Here is a 17,680-nt window from a genome sequence, read left to right as displayed (position 1 = left end):
GTAATAATATAAAACCCATTTACCAGTTTTGCTTACCTAGATTCAAGAATTTCCAAATTTTCTTTGATTGAGCAGTTTTTACATTAGTTTGTTCCTACTTTCCAAGACAAAGGGTTCTAACCAAACTGGCTTTGGCTGGACTTTATTGGATATAAAAAGCCATATCTATACATATCTGGATCAGGAATGAAGCGTTCTTTGATTTTTCACTCACAACTTCTAATCAACTACACGAAAAAAAAAAATATATATTTTCTACTGCATCTCCATAGGTTTGTGTACAAAAAAAAATCCGATAACGCCGCCATTAAAAGTCACATTCTAGGCTTTCTTGTAAAGAAGGCGGTGATAGAAAACATTATAAATCTAGATCTCCATTTTAAATAGGAGGCCATGAAGACACAAAATTTGACATTTGATTAAAAGCTATTTCGTAGAATCCGCCGCCGGAGGGGGTCACTTTATTTTTTTCTAAAAATCACATGACCTCATGATTACAAAATTATACGCAGGCCACGTGATTTTTAGATCATATCGCGTTTAGATCCGAAAGAAAACGACTAATTACTAGTTGTCATTGTTGTTGTCACTATGACATCTATTTTGAATTTAAAATTTGAATATCGTTCACTAAAGTGACTAAAGTACTAAAAAGTATAGTAAAGTTGCATATTTGTGTTGTTGGTGAGTTTTGTGAGTGATATAAGAGTGTCAGATTATGAACCAAGAGCAACGTCTAGTAGGTTTAAGTTTCCTAATCCCGAAAGAAACCCCGACTTATTTAAAGCTTATGAAAACCTTGTTGGAAATTATCTAGTTTTTAAACTATCTCCATGAAAATATTTATCAAGTGAGTATTGTTGAATTACTTTTTTGTTGATAAATAACTTATTAGCTGGGTATACAGTATAAAATAGCATCACAAATAGCATGTTGTAGTGTTATCTATAGTATAATTGTATTTGCATTGGTAAAAGCAGGTTCACCATTATAGTCCGACTTACTAATTATTTACTATAGTACACACCTTTTTATCAAAACCTGATATTAGCAAATAGAAAAACAATCAAACATTTTACAACTTTTGTAGAGTTTCGGTTGTTTAATGTGAAAGCACACCAAATATTACCAGCTTAGCAAAACATATCTAGTGTGCCATGCAAAACGCCCTCTCGCGGATAAATTATCGTAATAGCTATGTCCAATCTGTCAAAACGAGACTTCAAACAGTTCTATTGACATGTAAATCTAGATGTATAATGTTTTCTATGAGTTTAACTACATCTCAGGATCTCTCAATGTGGATGTGATGTGAGCTCTTTGAGGTTTGACATTATTATGGCGTAAAAAGGGTCAATTCTTTTTGTTGTTTTGCTAAAATTTTACAATATTAAGGTATAATACTTGTTTATTATTATGATTATCACTGTTACTGCTCTGTTATTGTTTTTTTTTAACGTTTAGTAGGACTAAACAAGTATGATTGTAATCTTATTTGACAGTTGAAGTATGCCACAATAGGGAGGGGTTGCAATGCAATAGCAGTTCGTGAGTTCGATCAGTAAACGAAAAACAATTATTATTATTCTTAAGTTTTAAAACAAATTACACAGAAACCGAACTAATTATGTTGTAAAAGTAAATGGAGTATTTAGGAATGTTCTAATAACAAAGTTAACTAAATAATTATAATACAGTCAGTTTGACAACACTGATACAAAATTATGGCCTACTTAAAATTTGGAGGTGTTCTGTCTTTGTCACAAGCATGCCATCATATATGTGTCTCTGTCCGTTACACGGTTTTCCTACGGTCGGTTTTGGATTTTCCACTACTGTATATAGTTTTTGCTACTTTTTTTGACCAATCACAAACTATAGACAGTACTGCGAATTACGCAAATGCTGTTCACTAATCCTTGTTCTATTTGTTTAGCAGACCTAATTTGACATTTGTGTTGTGTCTTCACTTATATTATACAAAATTATATCTTCACTATTAATTGTCGTTGAGTAGATAAAATACCTAACAATCTTCAAAACTACAAAATCAATTAAGCTCGAGTATAACTCAAGATTACGTAAAATAAAATGTGAGTAGCAGAAATCCACGATTGTCAAACATTTGACATTATAAATGTGTTTATAATTAAAATTTACTTCCATATTGACTGGGATGCAAAATCAAAGCTTTCTCTCGAATTCCGCCGGTAATTAAACCGGATTAAACGCTCGTTAATGCGCTTTTTCCGATAATAATTAGAAGAAAATTGGCCGATTATTGTTAGTAACGTGCTATGAATATTTAACGAACCTTCACACCGTTTTACTACGTGGCGGTGCGAATATTCATACTGATACGTAAGTGGTGTAAATAATGAAAGTTGTAGGAAATTTGATTCTCTACAGGATTGTTTTAATGTATTTTTGCTCTCAAAGGCCTCTTTAAGCAGTTAATAAAGGAAGAAGTGACAGAGTACACACATTTTGACTGAGAGTAGCTCCGTTATTTGAGGAGCTACAAAAAAGTGTAAATAATGAAAGTTGTAGGAAATTTCATCTTCTGCAAGATGGACAGGAAAAATGTTTTAAATATTTCTTATAATAACTATCCTGAACCAAAAAAAAATAGCATCTTTTCAAATCTGATTGAAGAACATCACGTTTGTTCTAATTACTCTCATATTAGCGCCACGCATGATTTGCCCTTATACTCCTCTTCCATTCAATCTTGTTAGGAAATTAATAGAGCGAAGGTGAGTGTGTTATCAAGTTTTTCTTATAGAAAATATTTGTTAATTCTAATTAAATCATCCTTAATATACTGTTACGTTATCAGTGTTACGGCTTCGCGATTCGATTTAAATTTTTAATTTGTCCCACAAATAATAAAGCAGTAGTGGCTACTGGGTCAGTGTGGTCAACCAACATCTTCAACGTCATAACCGACCCACAAAGTTATGTTAATAATTAATTAATATATTCAGAACAACTGACTACTTTACCTGAAACCGGCAGAACTGAAGCCATCGTCCTTTTGACACTGAGAACAACTGCAAAACGAATACTGCGAGTACTGCGAAGTGTAGTCGCTGCAAGTGTCTTTGTCCTGGTTCCTCTTTTTTAATCTGGTGAGGGTTCTCGTTTTGGAGGTGAGGATGACTGCCCAGGTTCGGTGTAGGAACACCAGCACCTTGCTGTTTTTCTCTTTGCCGCCTCCATGCTCTATCTCAAAGGATTTTGTGGAACTTGTTCCCGTTCCCATGATTACATGGCTGAAACACATAGTGTATTTGTCAGAAAGAAATATACTACTACATTTTGACATAAATAAATAAGAAATTACCCATATTAACGGACCTGTAAATTCTTAAGAATGCGAGCTTCAGCTACCACTCACTTGTACCTAATTATGTTTCAATTAAGAGGTAGTAAAAATTTATAAATTGAGTAACGGGCTCCAATAGGCCAGTTAAAAATGGATTTCAGATGAAAAACAGTGTGCGGTCGTAAACCCACGAATTGAAATGTACGATGAAAGGTCGGAACGCGTCTTTTTACTGTTAAACGTTCCAAATTAAGTTATAATCATCTCGGATTAAGTGTGCTACAGAAGCTTTTGTTAATGGATAGGAAATCTACCAGAACTGGACATCTTTCAAGTTGATTACAATACTTGATTAGCACAAATTTTCTGTATGAGTTTTGTTAAAACATAAAAATTTTAAAAAAGTTAGTCTAGTTGAATGTAACGTATTTTATTTGGTTTAATCAATTTACATTTTTGTTTTTTTTTTGTTCCCCAGGTTATTGCGACTTGATACACCGGTTATAAAACTTCACGTTATTCACTCCAACGATTCCTTCCTCAGAAAACCAACATTAAGCATTACAACAGAAGTGCACTCCTTTGAGTGTGGGAGGGAGTACTTTTCCACAAGAGAGTGTTATTATGGCATCTTAAAAAAGTGACCAAGCAACCTTCTCCTCCTCCAAAAGTCAAAGGATAACAAGAAAAATACTTTTTTTTGTAGACCATCAGGATCATCTTCACTGCATGCAACATTATCTTCATAACTTAAAAATAAAATAGTGCATTTTTTTTCCAGTTTTTGTTGTTACTGCTTCCATTAAGCCCAAATTGAAAGCAATACCAGTACATGGGTTAATGGTAATGTTAAAATCTTGATTGTATTTCTCCATAAGCAGCTATCCCTTAGGTTCCCAATACTTTTTATGGTACATTCTTGGTATTCTTGCCTATTTTTCTTCTTCATATTTGGACACCCAGTAAATGGTCACTAATACCCAATACATAACAAAAAAATCTTCCAATAACAACTGTTTTACCTTAAAAAAAACAAGATGTAGTACCTAATAGTTTAAACTACTTTCCTATTTTCCTAACGACCTCAATCCAAACAATTCTAGTACAATGTAGGTTAGTTTTGTTCCCCAAGTATGTAAATTTATTACAAGTAAATAGGTACATAACAAGACAATAAGGCGACATAAGTGGAACTTGTGGAGTGGCTGTTAAGTTTCCTACGCGTATGCGTTCAATTACCGGTCTCATACATAAAATATTACTTCTGTCCTAGCAATCCTGCGTTTTTTTTGCTTTTTTTGCAGTCACTGGGTTTACTTTAAGGTTATTAATCTTTTCAAGCATATTTTTTGAGTGGGACACTGATTTAATATATTTGAGTAAAATTGCAATAAAACCACTCTAAATTGTAACTTAATAATTTTTCACAAATTTGTCACGTTGTTTGCAGTTCAACTTTCACTTATGAACAAAAAATTGAAAAATTCTAATTTAGGTAAATAATTCATGCTTTCTAAGTTCGCGCCATTTCCGAACTAGATTATGATAATTGCAATTTAAATGTACAGTCCCACTTGCATTAAGATTAGGCAAACCAAATGGATTACATAAAAACACCAAAACCAGCAAAACTGTGCATAATTTTCTTCTTTATCAAGCAAAACTAGGAATTTTATGTACCATTTATACAAGGCAGGAAACAATAATAGAAAATATTTCGATATGTAAATTGGCTTTTTATATAAACGGATTAGTGGGTTTCAAACAAATTAACGCCTTTCCGTGCGCATAATTGTTGTTTATTAACCTTATTTTCTTTAAATATACAAATCACGTAAAACTGACCATAGAAGAGTTTTATCTCAAAGATTGTCTACTTGATCACTGTTCGATTCACACTATACACTGTAATATTACTAATTAATTACTTTGAGTCACGTAGAAGTTTTATAATTTTATTAGGAAAATATACAATACGATCCTTCATTACAATGAATACCGTAATTTTCTTATGGGTTTCTAGTTACGTACGATCAATGCCCCGATCTACGCTACCAGAAAGCAAAAATAATAGGTGAGAAAGGTATCGAATTTACGCAGCAGAAGAGATATTATGAAATGTGATGGCTTGGAGCTAGAAACGTGTAATTCTGTGGTTAGCAACAGTTTATTACTATACTAGAATGGTCTTCTTTTTTAGTTATATAGCCTGGATGAATGGGTCATAGTAGTGTGTTACGTTGGTGCTTTATAGAGTACCTATATTTAAGTGACATCAATATCGATTAATCGAAAATGACTATGTTGGTGGACCCTCACAACACTTGAATAGGCCTCTGGCAAACTTTTTAAAAGGTTTTCAGCAGTATTTATGGGCATCTAACAATTTAAAACAATTCTTATACAAGGTTTAGAACATTTGTAGAAACTGGCTTTTTAGAAGGTTGTAAGTAGCATTTAAAGACCTCTGGCACTGTCTTATTGGATTTAGAAGCTTTTGACAATTTAAAACAATTCTTGGAAGGTTTAAGACACTTGTAGAGGCCTCTGACAATTTATAGAAGGTGTACAATATTATTTAGAGAGTTCTGCACTTTATTTTAATGGTTCTACACCATTTACACATGTAGTTTAGAAAATATCACTTGGATTTTAAAAATATAAGTTGGATTTCAGAATCTATAACTTGTTTTTCATTATCGTAAATTTGGTTTTAGAAAACGTAAGTTTTCAGAAAAAGTTACTTGTATTTTAGAATGCGTTATTTCAATTTCAGATTTTTTTGTGTTTCTATGTGGTTATTAGTTTATTGTTTTTTTATAATATCACTTTAAGGAAAAAAACCCGCCCATCGGGAGTATTAATTTATATAAAATATACAGGGTGTCCCATAACTATATGACAAACTCTAGGGGGCATGCAGGGGAGGTCAAAATAATACGATTTGTTCATATAATTTTTTTTTAACTGTCTTCCAGTTAACGTTTTTGGCCGTAACTTTTGAAACACTTTGTATATTGTAATCATTATTGGGTTTAATTTTTTATCGAAAGAGACCTTCTATTTGACATGAAAACCAAGTATCTCCTCTTCTTCGAAAGGCAGGAACTAACTGGACCTAAGACACAATTTGCTTAAACTTTGACAGCTGTCATTATTTTCAGCTGCAAACGCCATTAATGGATACTCTTGACATTTTTATCGAAAAATTGTACTCTTCCTTTATTTCGATAAAATAAACGGTTTTCGAGATAAATCGATTTTTCATTGGACTGCTTAAACCACAATGTTATTAAAAATATTCGTTAAACTATTTACTTTTTTTACTTATTTACTTTTTTTGCTCAACTTTAATTTTCCAAATTACAAATGACCATGTCTAAAATCCAACTGTTCTTTTCTATAATACAAGTGACTAATCTGAAATACAAATTGCAACTTCGAAAATCAAAGTTATTATTCTAAAATTGAAAGTACCTTTTCTGAAATACAAGTGATATTTTTTAAATCCATCTTATGGTTTCTAAAATTCAACTGACGCTTTCTAAACTACATGTGTAAATGGTGTAGAGGCATTTGACAGTTTAATTCACTTAAAAATGTTTTTCTAATTTTGGCATATAAAGTGACACTTTTCAAAACTGATTAGAGTGACAAAACGTTTTACTTTATGTAACTAGTTATGAAAAGTTCATTTCATCACTCCCTGTTTTTATGCATTTCCGTAGAAACATATGGGCGACATCCATCATAACATGTCGTTGTCACTGTTTATACAAGGTGCTATGAAAGTGAATATTTGTGTTAAATCACTTTAAAAGACGGTTTTTACCGCTTTTTGGTCAAAATTTGAAAAAATTATGTATGCAACACGTTTCGAAAATGTCTTATTGTGTAACTCATTCAAATTGTAGGACCTCGCTGCGCTCGCCCTACAAACATTCATTCGTTACACAAAGTCGATCTTTTCTTAACTGGTTACATAAATAGCTATTTTTGTGTAGTATTCATCTGTACAACAATTTTATTCTAATTTAATACAGGATCCAACTTTCTACTGTAAGTTTATTTTTATTAAGTGCTATTTCATTTAATCAGTTGTTTCAAAACGTTTTTTTTTTAGCCTAATTTCATTAAGGTCAAACAAAAATTTGATTTATTTTTAAACTATGTCTTCAAGTCTGCAACATTTTGTTTATTTGAGTAAACAAAATAATTTTAGTTGTCATCATTGTGTTAATCATATAACTTAATAAGAACAGACATTTAATATTGTCATGATTACCAGTTATCTTCTTAAGAATTTATTTGGAAAATTCCAACCATTTACCTGTCAAAATCATACTTGTATTGCACTTATTCACCACCCTTACACTAAAACCAAAACAGCCGGTTTCAACGGATCTAACGAAGCGCCGTGCTACCGATCGCGACAAGGTACCACCAGTACCTGACCGGCTTTAGAGAGAACCCCATCCATTAGATTACATCGACCGCACCAACACAACCAAAGCGACTAGTCTATGAGGTGATCTTCCTTAAGGCAGATACACGCAGCTTGGTACTACCGCAGATAGAGAAAGTATTCGACGAGAAGGCGTATGAGAAGTTAGATTTACCAAATTGCACTCGACAGAAGCAGGATTACGTAAGGAACGCACTGTTTTGTCTCAGTACTGCCGCAGGTTGCATCTGACACGTTATTGCCCCATTATTTCTACTTTGACGTGGTTAATGGTCGCACTAACCGGCGATAAGGTGAACCATTGTTTTTGGCCTCATCAGGAACGCGTTTGCCATTATCGTTGCGTAAAGAACAGGAAAATGTCGTGACGCAATCATATTTCAACCCATTCATCATCGAGTTTTTTCAACCGAACCGTATAAATTTAGCTAAAACCCGTCTTTACCTTAGAAAGTACCCAAACCAGGAATTCTTGAATTGCCTTCGAACGGTGCACGTTACAATTACCCAGATTCTTCTTGTGTAGGGAATGGTCAATCTAATTACGTCACGCTGCTATTCTGGGTTAGGAGTTTGCCCGTTTAGTCTGACCTGGTGCAGTAGTCAATCATCAGCTTGCGTATACAGTTGTTGTTCTTATTTGGTACTTTTAATAGTCCTAACGACCTTTTTTGCGCATTCTTCTTGGTCAAACTCGGTCTAAGGCATCGGCTACCAACTGCAATTAATGCACTATTAAGGCTATCCAACCAGTACTTGTTTGTTGGTCTGTAATTCTGATTTCTTGTTTTCCTCACACCAAACTACCGTTCGTTATGTACTTAAAATGAAGTCGGAGGATCTCATAACGATTTATGTCACTTAAATTAATATGTTCAGCGAGATTTAATTAATCACAAATAAGTGACAAGTTTTAGCCTAAGAGAATTTGTTATTTCCTCATCCCAGTTCACTAAAGAATCAAATCAAGTCAAGAAGTAAAGATTACCTGAGTCGCGTATTTATCGCTTTCATTATTTTGGATTATTGTGTGCATTTGGAAGATCCGTAAGAAAGATAATACTTGTAGTACAAATTTGAGGTTACCAGAATGCAGTTCAAATAAAAAATAACAAGCGTCAAATTAATTTTTAAAATCAAGTATCATTATCAAACTGTTTTGAAGTGTTGGTGCAATATGTTGTTTACTTGTGATTGGGTCCCTGACTGTCTTTAAAACCGTGTTTTTGGCTTTTTTTTTAGATTATCCGATAGGAAATTTAGTGGGGATTCCAAAAACGTGCATAAACACGTGACTAACCCATTCTAAGTGGGTTTTACAAGCGATTTCGTCCCTGACTGTTCTTTAAATTGTATTTCAACAGTTTCAACTTTAACACCGTTTTTTTCCTGACTGTACTTACATTTTGTAGGGTTTTCTTAGGTTATTGGATAGGAAATTTAATGAGGATTCCAAAAATATACTTAAAACTACCATTTTCTCAATCCAAATGAGTTTTATGACTAATTTTGTCTCTGATTGGCTTTCAAACTGTGTTTTTGGCACTTGAAATTTTGATACCACTTTTCTCTCTGACTGGACTCAATTTGTTACTGTTTTTTTTTTAAGTTATCCGATAGGAAATTTAATGAGGAACTCAAAAATTTCGTTAAAACTGTCAGTTTCTATCTCTCAGTGGGTTTTACTAGTCCATTTTCCAACTGTCCTTAAAAACAGTGTTTCTGGCAGTTTCAACTTTTAACACCGTTTTTTCACTTGACTGTACTTAAATATTGTAGTGCTTTCTTATTGTGTAGGAAATTTAACGAGGATTCCGAAAATGTACTTAAAACTGTCATTTTCTCGCTCCCAGTGGGTTTTACAAGCCATTTTCTGTGACTGTCCTTTAAAACTGTGTTTCTTACAGTTTCAACTTTAACACGGTTTTTTCACCTGACTGTACTTAACTTTTGAGTGTTTTCTTAGGGTATTAAATAAGAAATTTAACGAGGATTCCAAAAATGTACTTAAAACTGTAATTTTCTCGCTCCCAGTGGGTTTTATAAGCCATTTTCCCTGAGTATCTTTTAAAAAACTAAACTGTGTTTCTTACAGTTTCAATTTTAACACCGTTTTTTCACCTGACTGTATTTATATTTTGTTTGTAGTGTTTTCTTAGGTTATTGGATAGTAAATTTAATGAGGATTCCGAAAATGTACTTAAAACTGCGATTTTCTCATTCCAAGTGGGTTTTACGACCAACTTTGTCCCTGACTGGCTTTCAAACTGGGTTATTGGCACTTGAAATGTTGACACCACTTTTCTTTCTGGCTGTACTCAATTTGTTAGTGTTTTTTTAGGTTATCCGATAGGAAATTTAATGAGGAACTCAAAAATTTGGTTAAAACTGTCATTTTCTAACTCTCAGTCGGTTTTACTAGCCATTTTCCCTAACTGTCCTTAAAATAGTGTGTCTGGCAGTTTCAACTTTTAACACCGTTTTTTCACTTGACTGTACTTAAATATTGTAGTGCTTTCTTAGGATATTGGATAGGAAATTTAACGAGGATTCCGAAAATGTACTTAAAACTGTCATTTTCTCGCTCCCAGTGGGTTTTACAAGCCATTTTCTGTGACTGTCCTTTAAAACTGTGTTTCTTACAGTTTCAACTTTAACACGGTTTTTTCACCTGACTGTACTTAACTTTTGAGTGTTTTCTTAGGGTATTAAATAAGAAATTTAACGAGGATTCCAAAAATGTACTTAAAACTGTAATTTTCTCGCTCCCAGTGGGTTTTATAAGCCATTTTCCCTGAGTATCTTTTAAAAAACTAAACTGTGTTTCTTACAGTTTCAATTTTAACACCGTTTTTTCACCTGACTGTATTTATATTTTGCAGTGTTTTCTTAGGTTATTGGATAGTAAATTTAATGAGGATTCCGAAAATGTACTTAAAACTGCGATTTTCTCATTCCAAGTGGGTTTTACTACCAACTTTGTCCCTGACTGGCTTTCAAACTGGGTTTTTGGCACTTGAAATTTTGACACCCCTTTTCTTTCTGGCTATACTTAATTTGTTAGTGTTTTTTTAGGTTATCCGATAGGAAATTTAATGAGGAACTCAAAAATTTGGTCAAAACTGTCATTTTCTAACTCTCAGTCGGTTTTACTAGCCATTTTCCCTAACTATCCTTAAAACAGTGTTCTGGCAGTTTCAACTTTTAACACCGTTTTTTCACCTGACTGTACTTAAATATTGTAGTGCTTTCTTAGGGTATTGGATAGGAAATTTAACGAGGATTCCGAAAATGTACTTAAAACTGTCACTTTCTTGTTCCCAGTGGGTTTTACAAGCCATTTTTTGTGACTGTCCTTTAAAACTGTGTTTCTTACAGTTTCAAATTTAACACCGTTTTTTCACCTGACTGTATTTATATTTTGTAGTGTTTTCTTAGGTTATTGGATAGTAAATTTAATGAGGATTCCGAAAATGTACTTAAAACTGCGATTTTCTCATTCCAAGTGGGTTTTACGACCAACTTTTTCCCTGACTGGCTTTCAAACTGGGTTATTGGCACTTGAAATGTTGACACCACTTTTCTTTCTGGCTGTACTCAATTTTTTAGTGTTTTTTTAGGTTATACGTTAGAAAATTTAATGAAGATTCCAAAAATGTACTTAAAACTGTCATTTTCTCACTCTCAATGGATTTAAGTTGTCCTGGTCAGCAACATTCTTATACTAAATTAAAAAATGACCTATAACCTTTAATAACTTTTCCGTGTTTAAGTTTAAACCTACTTATTAAAAAAACACATCACGATTTTATGACTCTTCATAGAGTCAATTTTAAACTGGTTTTCAACTAAAAATTTGAAATTTTTGGCTTTTATTGAAGGAACTCATTCACTCACGTGACAATGACGTTTTCTAGCGAATGACCAATAGCTGGACATATTCCTTTGATTACTACTTGGAGGTTCTTTCTGCGAACCGACCTTTAAACGACAATCCACGCTATTTATAAAACTGTGACATGGCAACAATTCGGAAAAGATTGCCTTTAAATAAGAATAAGCGAGAACAAGAAACATGGAGAGAAACATAAGATTTACCTGAAAAAAAGGAGAAAACGAGAAGGAACCGTTTTATGGATGTCATAACTGTATAATAAGTAATTGAGTATTATAGAATTCCGTCATAACTCTTTCCAAAATGTTGGTTCGTTATTTCACCTGAAGATCCAAAAAATTAGTTGGAATCAAATTGGTAATTACCAGTAATAATTGAGTTGGTAATAGCGATTTTCCAATCCATTTAAATATCAAAAACCATAACCACTCAAAGATTTGATTTTAAACAAAACGGCGAAATAATACTCAACCATTATTTTGAGATTTTTTATAACTTTTGAATTTATATACAGTCTACATTTTTACGTATTCCTTGTTTTACCACTACGTCTAAATACAATACAAACTAAGCCTAATTAAGTTCTATAATTCGTACTTAATGGTCCATAAATATCTTAAAGTAGATATAAAAAAAACGTAAAAAATACACGTTGAAAAAGTAGGGACATAATTTTAAAACGCGTATAAATAACTAACACAAAATTGATTTTTTTTTGGAGGGGTTTTACGACAAAAGTATCAAAATCTGGACATTATGGCAGTGAATGTTCCAATCGAATTTTATAAACTATTTACAATAAATACCAAAAATCAGCTTCAACTGTTTTTGTATATGATTTCTTATTGTAATTATATCAACAAAAATTTCATTAACACACCCTTTTTAAAAGGGTTGACGGGGAAGGTTTTTCTACCTTCTGGCTGGCGGTGCTGGTGTCATCTCTTGGCACCCTTCTACGTTTTCTGGCCAATCACAGACGTTTTGGTTGGGGTTGAACACCAGATTTGCCGGACACGGCATATGATGTTTTCTTTCTCCTTCGCACATGTAGTACATTTTGCAGTCGTTCTTGTCAGGATGGTAACTAATATGACCGTCTTGTTCGTCGCACGTAATTATATTAGCTGTTGAATTAAGATTTTTTAGCGGGGTTTGTGGTTTTTTTTGGGAAAACTTACGATCTTTGGTGGTGTACTGTCCAGACCCCACGTGGGTCTCATAAGGTCCTTCGAATTCTAGTTTGACCTTGTAACCATCCAGTTCTTGTCTCATGGCATTGATTAGAGGGTATTTACCGCTTCCGCAGGATCCACGGAAATCGTCCATGTCTACTGACCAGATCATGATACCTCCAAATCCTTCTTCCCGCAGCCAAGCAATCTACGTTCACCATTTTTCGTTGTAATTTGTATGGAAATGGTAATACTGATTTACCTTGGTCTTTAAACTGCGCTCATCGTCAAATCCGACCCACTGATTGTCTTTGTAGGCAAAAGGCACTTGTTGTTCATTGTCCCACACCAAGGTGACATTGTCTTCGTGCAGGAAGTCGCAGATCTCGTAAAAGCTCATGAAACCGGCCTCCGAAGTGTATTTCCCAGGTTTACCACCCCCACTAGCTGGTGCCCCGATATCGAATTGAGTGGCATTCACCAGTTCAAAACTTCTTCCATAAGTGGGCATTCCAATCATTAACTTCTCTTTAGGGGCTCCTTGTTTGACCCATTCCCTTGCCGAGTAGTCCTGTAGTTATCATTATTTATTTAGTTGCGTTTTCTAATTAGTAAATTTACATACCACAGTGAGTTTCTTCTGATAGCTGGTGGCGCTCTCTAGAGGGAACAGAGGGCTGTTGTGGCCTACAGTTCGTTCCCATTGGCCGTGGAAGTCGTAGGTCATGACATTGATGAAATCGAGATACTTGGAGATTTCTGGAACGTCATACCCAGCGGCAATCGCTTCGAAAGAGGCGGGCACAGCGGCTGTTAGTAACAGTCTCGGTTGTCCACTAGTTTTTGCTTCCCCTTCAAATGCCACCCTTAATTCCTTCAACAGTGAAACGTACGCTACTCTGTCATCAGCTCCTATTAAAGTAAGCATTAGTGATAATATTGTTATTAGTAGTTTTTCAAGCAAACCTCTTGGATACTCCCAATCGACGTCCAAACCGTTAAACTTGTACTCCCGAAGGAACTCTATGGCGTCATACACGAATTGATTCATTCTGAAGACGTTACTGGTCAAATCCTTGAAGGGAGTGGATCCGAATGCCCAACCACCAATGGCTAACAGTATCTAATAAAAGTTGTTCATCATAACTAGTCTCTCAGTTTAAAAAGATGTTGATAGCTGAATTTCAATTATTTTCTGCAGGAAGATGAAATAAAAACTCACCTTAAGATCGGGGTTTTTGTCCCTCAAAGCCACCACTTTCTCGTACATTTCCGGATCTTTGTCACTAGCTTCGGCCAATTTGTGCTCATCCAGGGTGGCGAAGGCGTAAACCACGTGGGTGCACAAGGCCGGGTTGATGTCGTCGGGGGTGAATTTGCCAGCTCCTGGACGTTTCTGCGACCAGCTGGTCATGTAGCAGAATACTTGTGGTTTCCTCACTAATCAACACATATTTTTGTTAATTGATGTTTTAGAAAAAATAACTCAAACACACCTTTTTTGTTGCTGACGCTCTTGTGACCTTTTTTACTCGGTTTCCTGGCACGTTTCAACACTTCAGACACGGCAATTTTCAATGGTTTGGGTTTTTCCATCACCTCTTCTTCTTCTTCTTCTTCCTCTTCGGATGCTCCGGCTATAGCTTCCCAGTCTACGTCTTTGGCGTCTTTACCTCTAGAAATACCTCGAAGTTCTTCCCTGAAAGATAATTGTGTTTTATATTTTGCAGATTTGTATGAAGATGGTAACAAAATAAATATAAAGAAAGATATTTAATGGACGAAGGGACTAAACTACTAACTGATGATTGCAAATGAAGATGGAATAACTTATGTCAGACGATTTGAACATCTAGGAATCAAAAAGCAAAATCTAGAGAACTATAGTACTAAGCTTAATAATCTGAAAATACCTCATGGCTCCTATTAGAGGATACTTGACATCTCCACCGCAGACGGTGCCGGTAAAGTCGTCCATGTCAACGGTCCAGACCATAGCTCCCGAGAAACCGTTCTCTTTAATCCATTTCATTTTCAATCTGATGGATTTCTCATCGTCGAAACCGACCCATTGGTCTCCATCCACCAAATATGGAACCTTCATCTCGTCGTCCCAATGGTAAGTGGCACCGTTTCTTAACATTTCGCAAATCTATACAAAAAAGTGCCTTTTTTAATTGCAGACATTTTGACGTGCGTTGGATTGATTTACCTCGTAGTAAGCCAAGAACCCTGACTCTTTGGTGTACTTTCCTTCGGTACCACCGCCGCTAGATGGCGCGTGCACACCGTGTTTGGCCGGATTGGATAACTTGAATGATCTACCGTAAGTTGGCATACCTGGTGAATTACACAGAAGTTAATTAATTTGTTTATTATTAGCATTCAAACAGTTGCACATACATGATAATTTTTTAATATAAACTTTATCTTCAGCCACGAAGACTTTATTAGCATTTTAAAGTCGAGCGAACTGTGTGACTATTCTGCTCTTCTTAAGTTTTTGAATCGACATTATTCTTGGTAACATTCTGACCTTTAGGTAGTTCTGAAAGGTCATTTACATGTTGACTGAACCTATAGACATGTTCTACGAGCCTGAACTTTAGTTTTTGCTTCATATGGTTACATAATTTGGTTGTGACAGTGTAGGGAAAACGAAAAATGTCTTAATTATGTGAGAAGTACGGTTTTTGGTATTTTTATAAGACGAATCTTGACTGTGGTGACTTTTGAAACCCTTAATAACTTTTGGGACCACCCAATGGGATCATCAACTATAGTCCAATTTTCCGTTCAAAACAATAGTATTGTAAACTTCCTGTTTAAAAATTTGTTTTAACTGATAATTTTAAACTTTACGCCACTAGTTTTTTTATAAAAAACTGAATAGATACTAAATTGAGCTTGGCACACCCCTGTGCGTGACGTATGTATGGAACAATTCAATATGCTAACGTAGGTGGAATTCTACATTCATTAGCACATTGTGTATTGCCGGGGTTACCACCTGCATTTCATTTGAAGGAAGGAAATCTGAGAGAGAAAGAGAGAACTGTGTCAACTGTCAGTAGTGTCAGTTTTCAGTGCTTTCATTGTCTGCTAATATCCGACGTACGTTCATATACTCTATTTCGCTCGAGGATCGCTAAGCTGAAAAGAAATAGCAAACACCGTTTTACGTCAAAAACTAGTCCCCTTATGACGTCAAACGGGATACAATGTATATAGGGTGAAACAACCAAATAAAATTTTTATTGTCATTTTTCTTAGGTTTACATGCTTCTAAAGCCGAAAACAAAAAATACGTGTTAAATATTTTTTGAAACGCTATCGATTAACAAAATAAAAAAAAAATTGGTTGATGACCCCATTCTGTGAAATAACATGATATAATAGAGCTTACCGATTACAAGCTTCTCCTTGGGTGCCCCAAGTTTTACCCATAAATTAGCGGCGTGATCAACATTCAACTGTTTCTGGTATTGACTGTCCGAGCTGGGCGAGTACAAAGGCGCATTGTGTCCCGTTTCCTTCTCCCATTTTCCATGGAAATCGTAGGCCATAACATTGATGAAATCCATGTAAGATGCCACGGCAGGAACATCGTAGCCTCCTTTAATATTGTCTGGGCCCACTGGGACTGCAGCAGAGAGCAACAGTCGGGGTTTTTTGATTTCTTGGGCTTCGGCCTCGAAGGCTTCGCGAAGTTCTGCCGCGACACAACAAATATTATAACAATGTCCTCGTAATCCAATAACAAACAGCTTTCACTGTTAGACGAATCGATTAATGTTGACAGAAAAAATAAATATGGAAAGTGCGTATACTAATCTAAGTTTCCTTCTTATCGTTTTTGACATTGAATGATTAATGCTTTTTCCGGTTAACGTACCTTTCACCAGAGCGACAAAGTTCTTCTTGTCCACACTGCCACTAGGGTATTCCCAATCAAGATCTAAACCGTCAAAACCGCGATCCCTCAGAAAAGGTATGGCGCTAAAAATGAAGGTTTGTCTGGCATACCTGGTGCTGGACATATCTTTAAATTTTTGCGTTCCAAACGACCACCCACCTAAACAGAATCAATCAATGCATCTATGATATTATTTAATATACTGAACATACCAATGGCCAATAAAGTCTTCAAATTAGGATTGCCTTTTTTCAGTTTCAGGATTCGTTCATACAGACCCACTTTACCGTCTTTGGTCTCGTCGTTACTCTCAAACGACGACAATTTACCCTTTTTCAACCAACCGAAAGCAAAAATGAGGTGGGTGCACAGGTCCGGAAGGATGTCCTCAGGAGTGAACTTTCCAAGTTTAATCCTGAATACAACCACAATTTAAGAGCAACACACTAAGAGACATGTAAGTTGCAAACCTATATTGGGACCAATTAGTGTAGTAGCACACCACCTTATACCCATCTTTGTCCTTCTTGGTAGTGGTGGCGCTAACCGCATTGTCCGACGAGGATGGCCTCTTTTGTCCAGGTCTGATCCTACGGAATTTGCTTACACTAGGTGCAACGTCTTGGTCTTTGGATGGGGCCTGGGACGTTGATTTCAACGGTCGTCTTAGACGTCTTCGAGTCGCTGTCAAATTCACCAGAGGTTAGTGATAATTTAAATTAAGTTGCAGCAATTTATTCACCTCGTTCTTTTTCTGATGTGGCAATTTGTACTAACAGTAGGACTACTAAGCTTACGAATAAGAGCGTTCTCAGTTTACATCTAGGTCGTGGTAACTGAAACAAAAGAAGCTGTTTAGCAGTTTTAATTGATTTTAGCCTGTACAAGTTTTACAGCACAA

The 17,680-nt window shown here is 35.1% G+C and overlaps 3 protein-coding genes and 1 long non-coding RNA gene across 4 annotated transcripts in view; 1 reads left to right on the top strand and 3 right to left on the bottom strand.

Moving 5' to 3' along the window:
• mwh (multiple wing hairs) overlaps nt 1-7,797 on the bottom strand; it is a 48,966-nt gene extending 41,169 nt beyond the window's left edge. Inside the window, exons 1-2 of the mRNA XM_081994649.1 lie at nt 7,659-7,797; nt 3,006-3,275 (exon numbers count right to left, since the gene is read on the bottom strand). Coding sequence (XP_081850775.1) covers nt 3,006-3,265 — 260 coding nt within the window. The 5' untranslated portion in view covers nt 3,266-3,275; nt 7,659-7,797. The remainder of the gene's footprint in view (nt 1-3,005; nt 3,276-7,658) is intronic.
• The window catches only part of Cluap1 (clusterin associated protein 1), a 126,125-nt gene that overhangs the window by 58,133 nt on the left and 50,312 nt on the right, over nt 1-17,680 (bottom strand). The gene's annotated exons all lie outside the window — the stretch shown is intronic.
• LOC145740137 (uncharacterized) lies at nt 40-14,782 on the top strand. The gene is made up of 3 exons (XR_014181347.1): nt 40-850; nt 3,807-7,976; nt 14,594-14,782. It is a non-coding gene; the product is annotated as an uncharacterized LOC145740137 (long non-coding RNA).
• The window catches only part of Cht7 (chitinase 7), a 20,682-nt gene continuing 15,164 nt past the window's right edge, over nt 12,163-17,680 (bottom strand). Inside the window, exons 2-15 of the mRNA XM_081993818.1 lie at nt 17,522-17,615; nt 17,250-17,463; nt 16,992-17,194; nt 16,759-16,938; nt 16,270-16,575; nt 15,076-15,203; nt 14,777-15,015; nt 14,360-14,562; nt 14,086-14,303; nt 13,830-13,986; nt 13,489-13,775; nt 13,126-13,434; nt 12,870-13,071; nt 12,163-12,815 (exon numbers count right to left, since the gene is read on the bottom strand). Coding sequence (XP_081849944.1) covers nt 12,601-12,815; nt 12,870-13,071; nt 13,126-13,434; nt 13,489-13,775; nt 13,830-13,986; nt 14,086-14,303; nt 14,360-14,562; nt 14,777-15,015; nt 15,076-15,203; nt 16,270-16,575; nt 16,759-16,938; nt 16,992-17,194; nt 17,250-17,463; nt 17,522-17,615 — 2,955 coding nt within the window. The 3' untranslated portion in view covers nt 12,163-12,600. The remainder of the gene's footprint in view (nt 12,816-12,869; nt 13,072-13,125; nt 13,435-13,488; nt 13,776-13,829; nt 13,987-14,085; nt 14,304-14,359; nt 14,563-14,776; nt 15,016-15,075; nt 15,204-16,269; nt 16,576-16,758; nt 16,939-16,991; nt 17,195-17,249; nt 17,464-17,521; nt 17,616-17,680) is intronic.

This window comes from Ips typographus, linkage group LG1, assembly GCF_016097725.1.
Source record: "Ips typographus isolate SLU linkage group LG1, UJ_Ityp_2.0, whole genome shotgun sequence".
Classification (NCBI taxonomy): domain Eukaryota; kingdom Metazoa; phylum Arthropoda; class Insecta; order Coleoptera; family Curculionidae; genus Ips; species Ips typographus.
The sequence above is the reverse complement of the archived record's forward strand: the minus strand, read 5'-3'. Positions and strand labels throughout refer to the sequence as shown.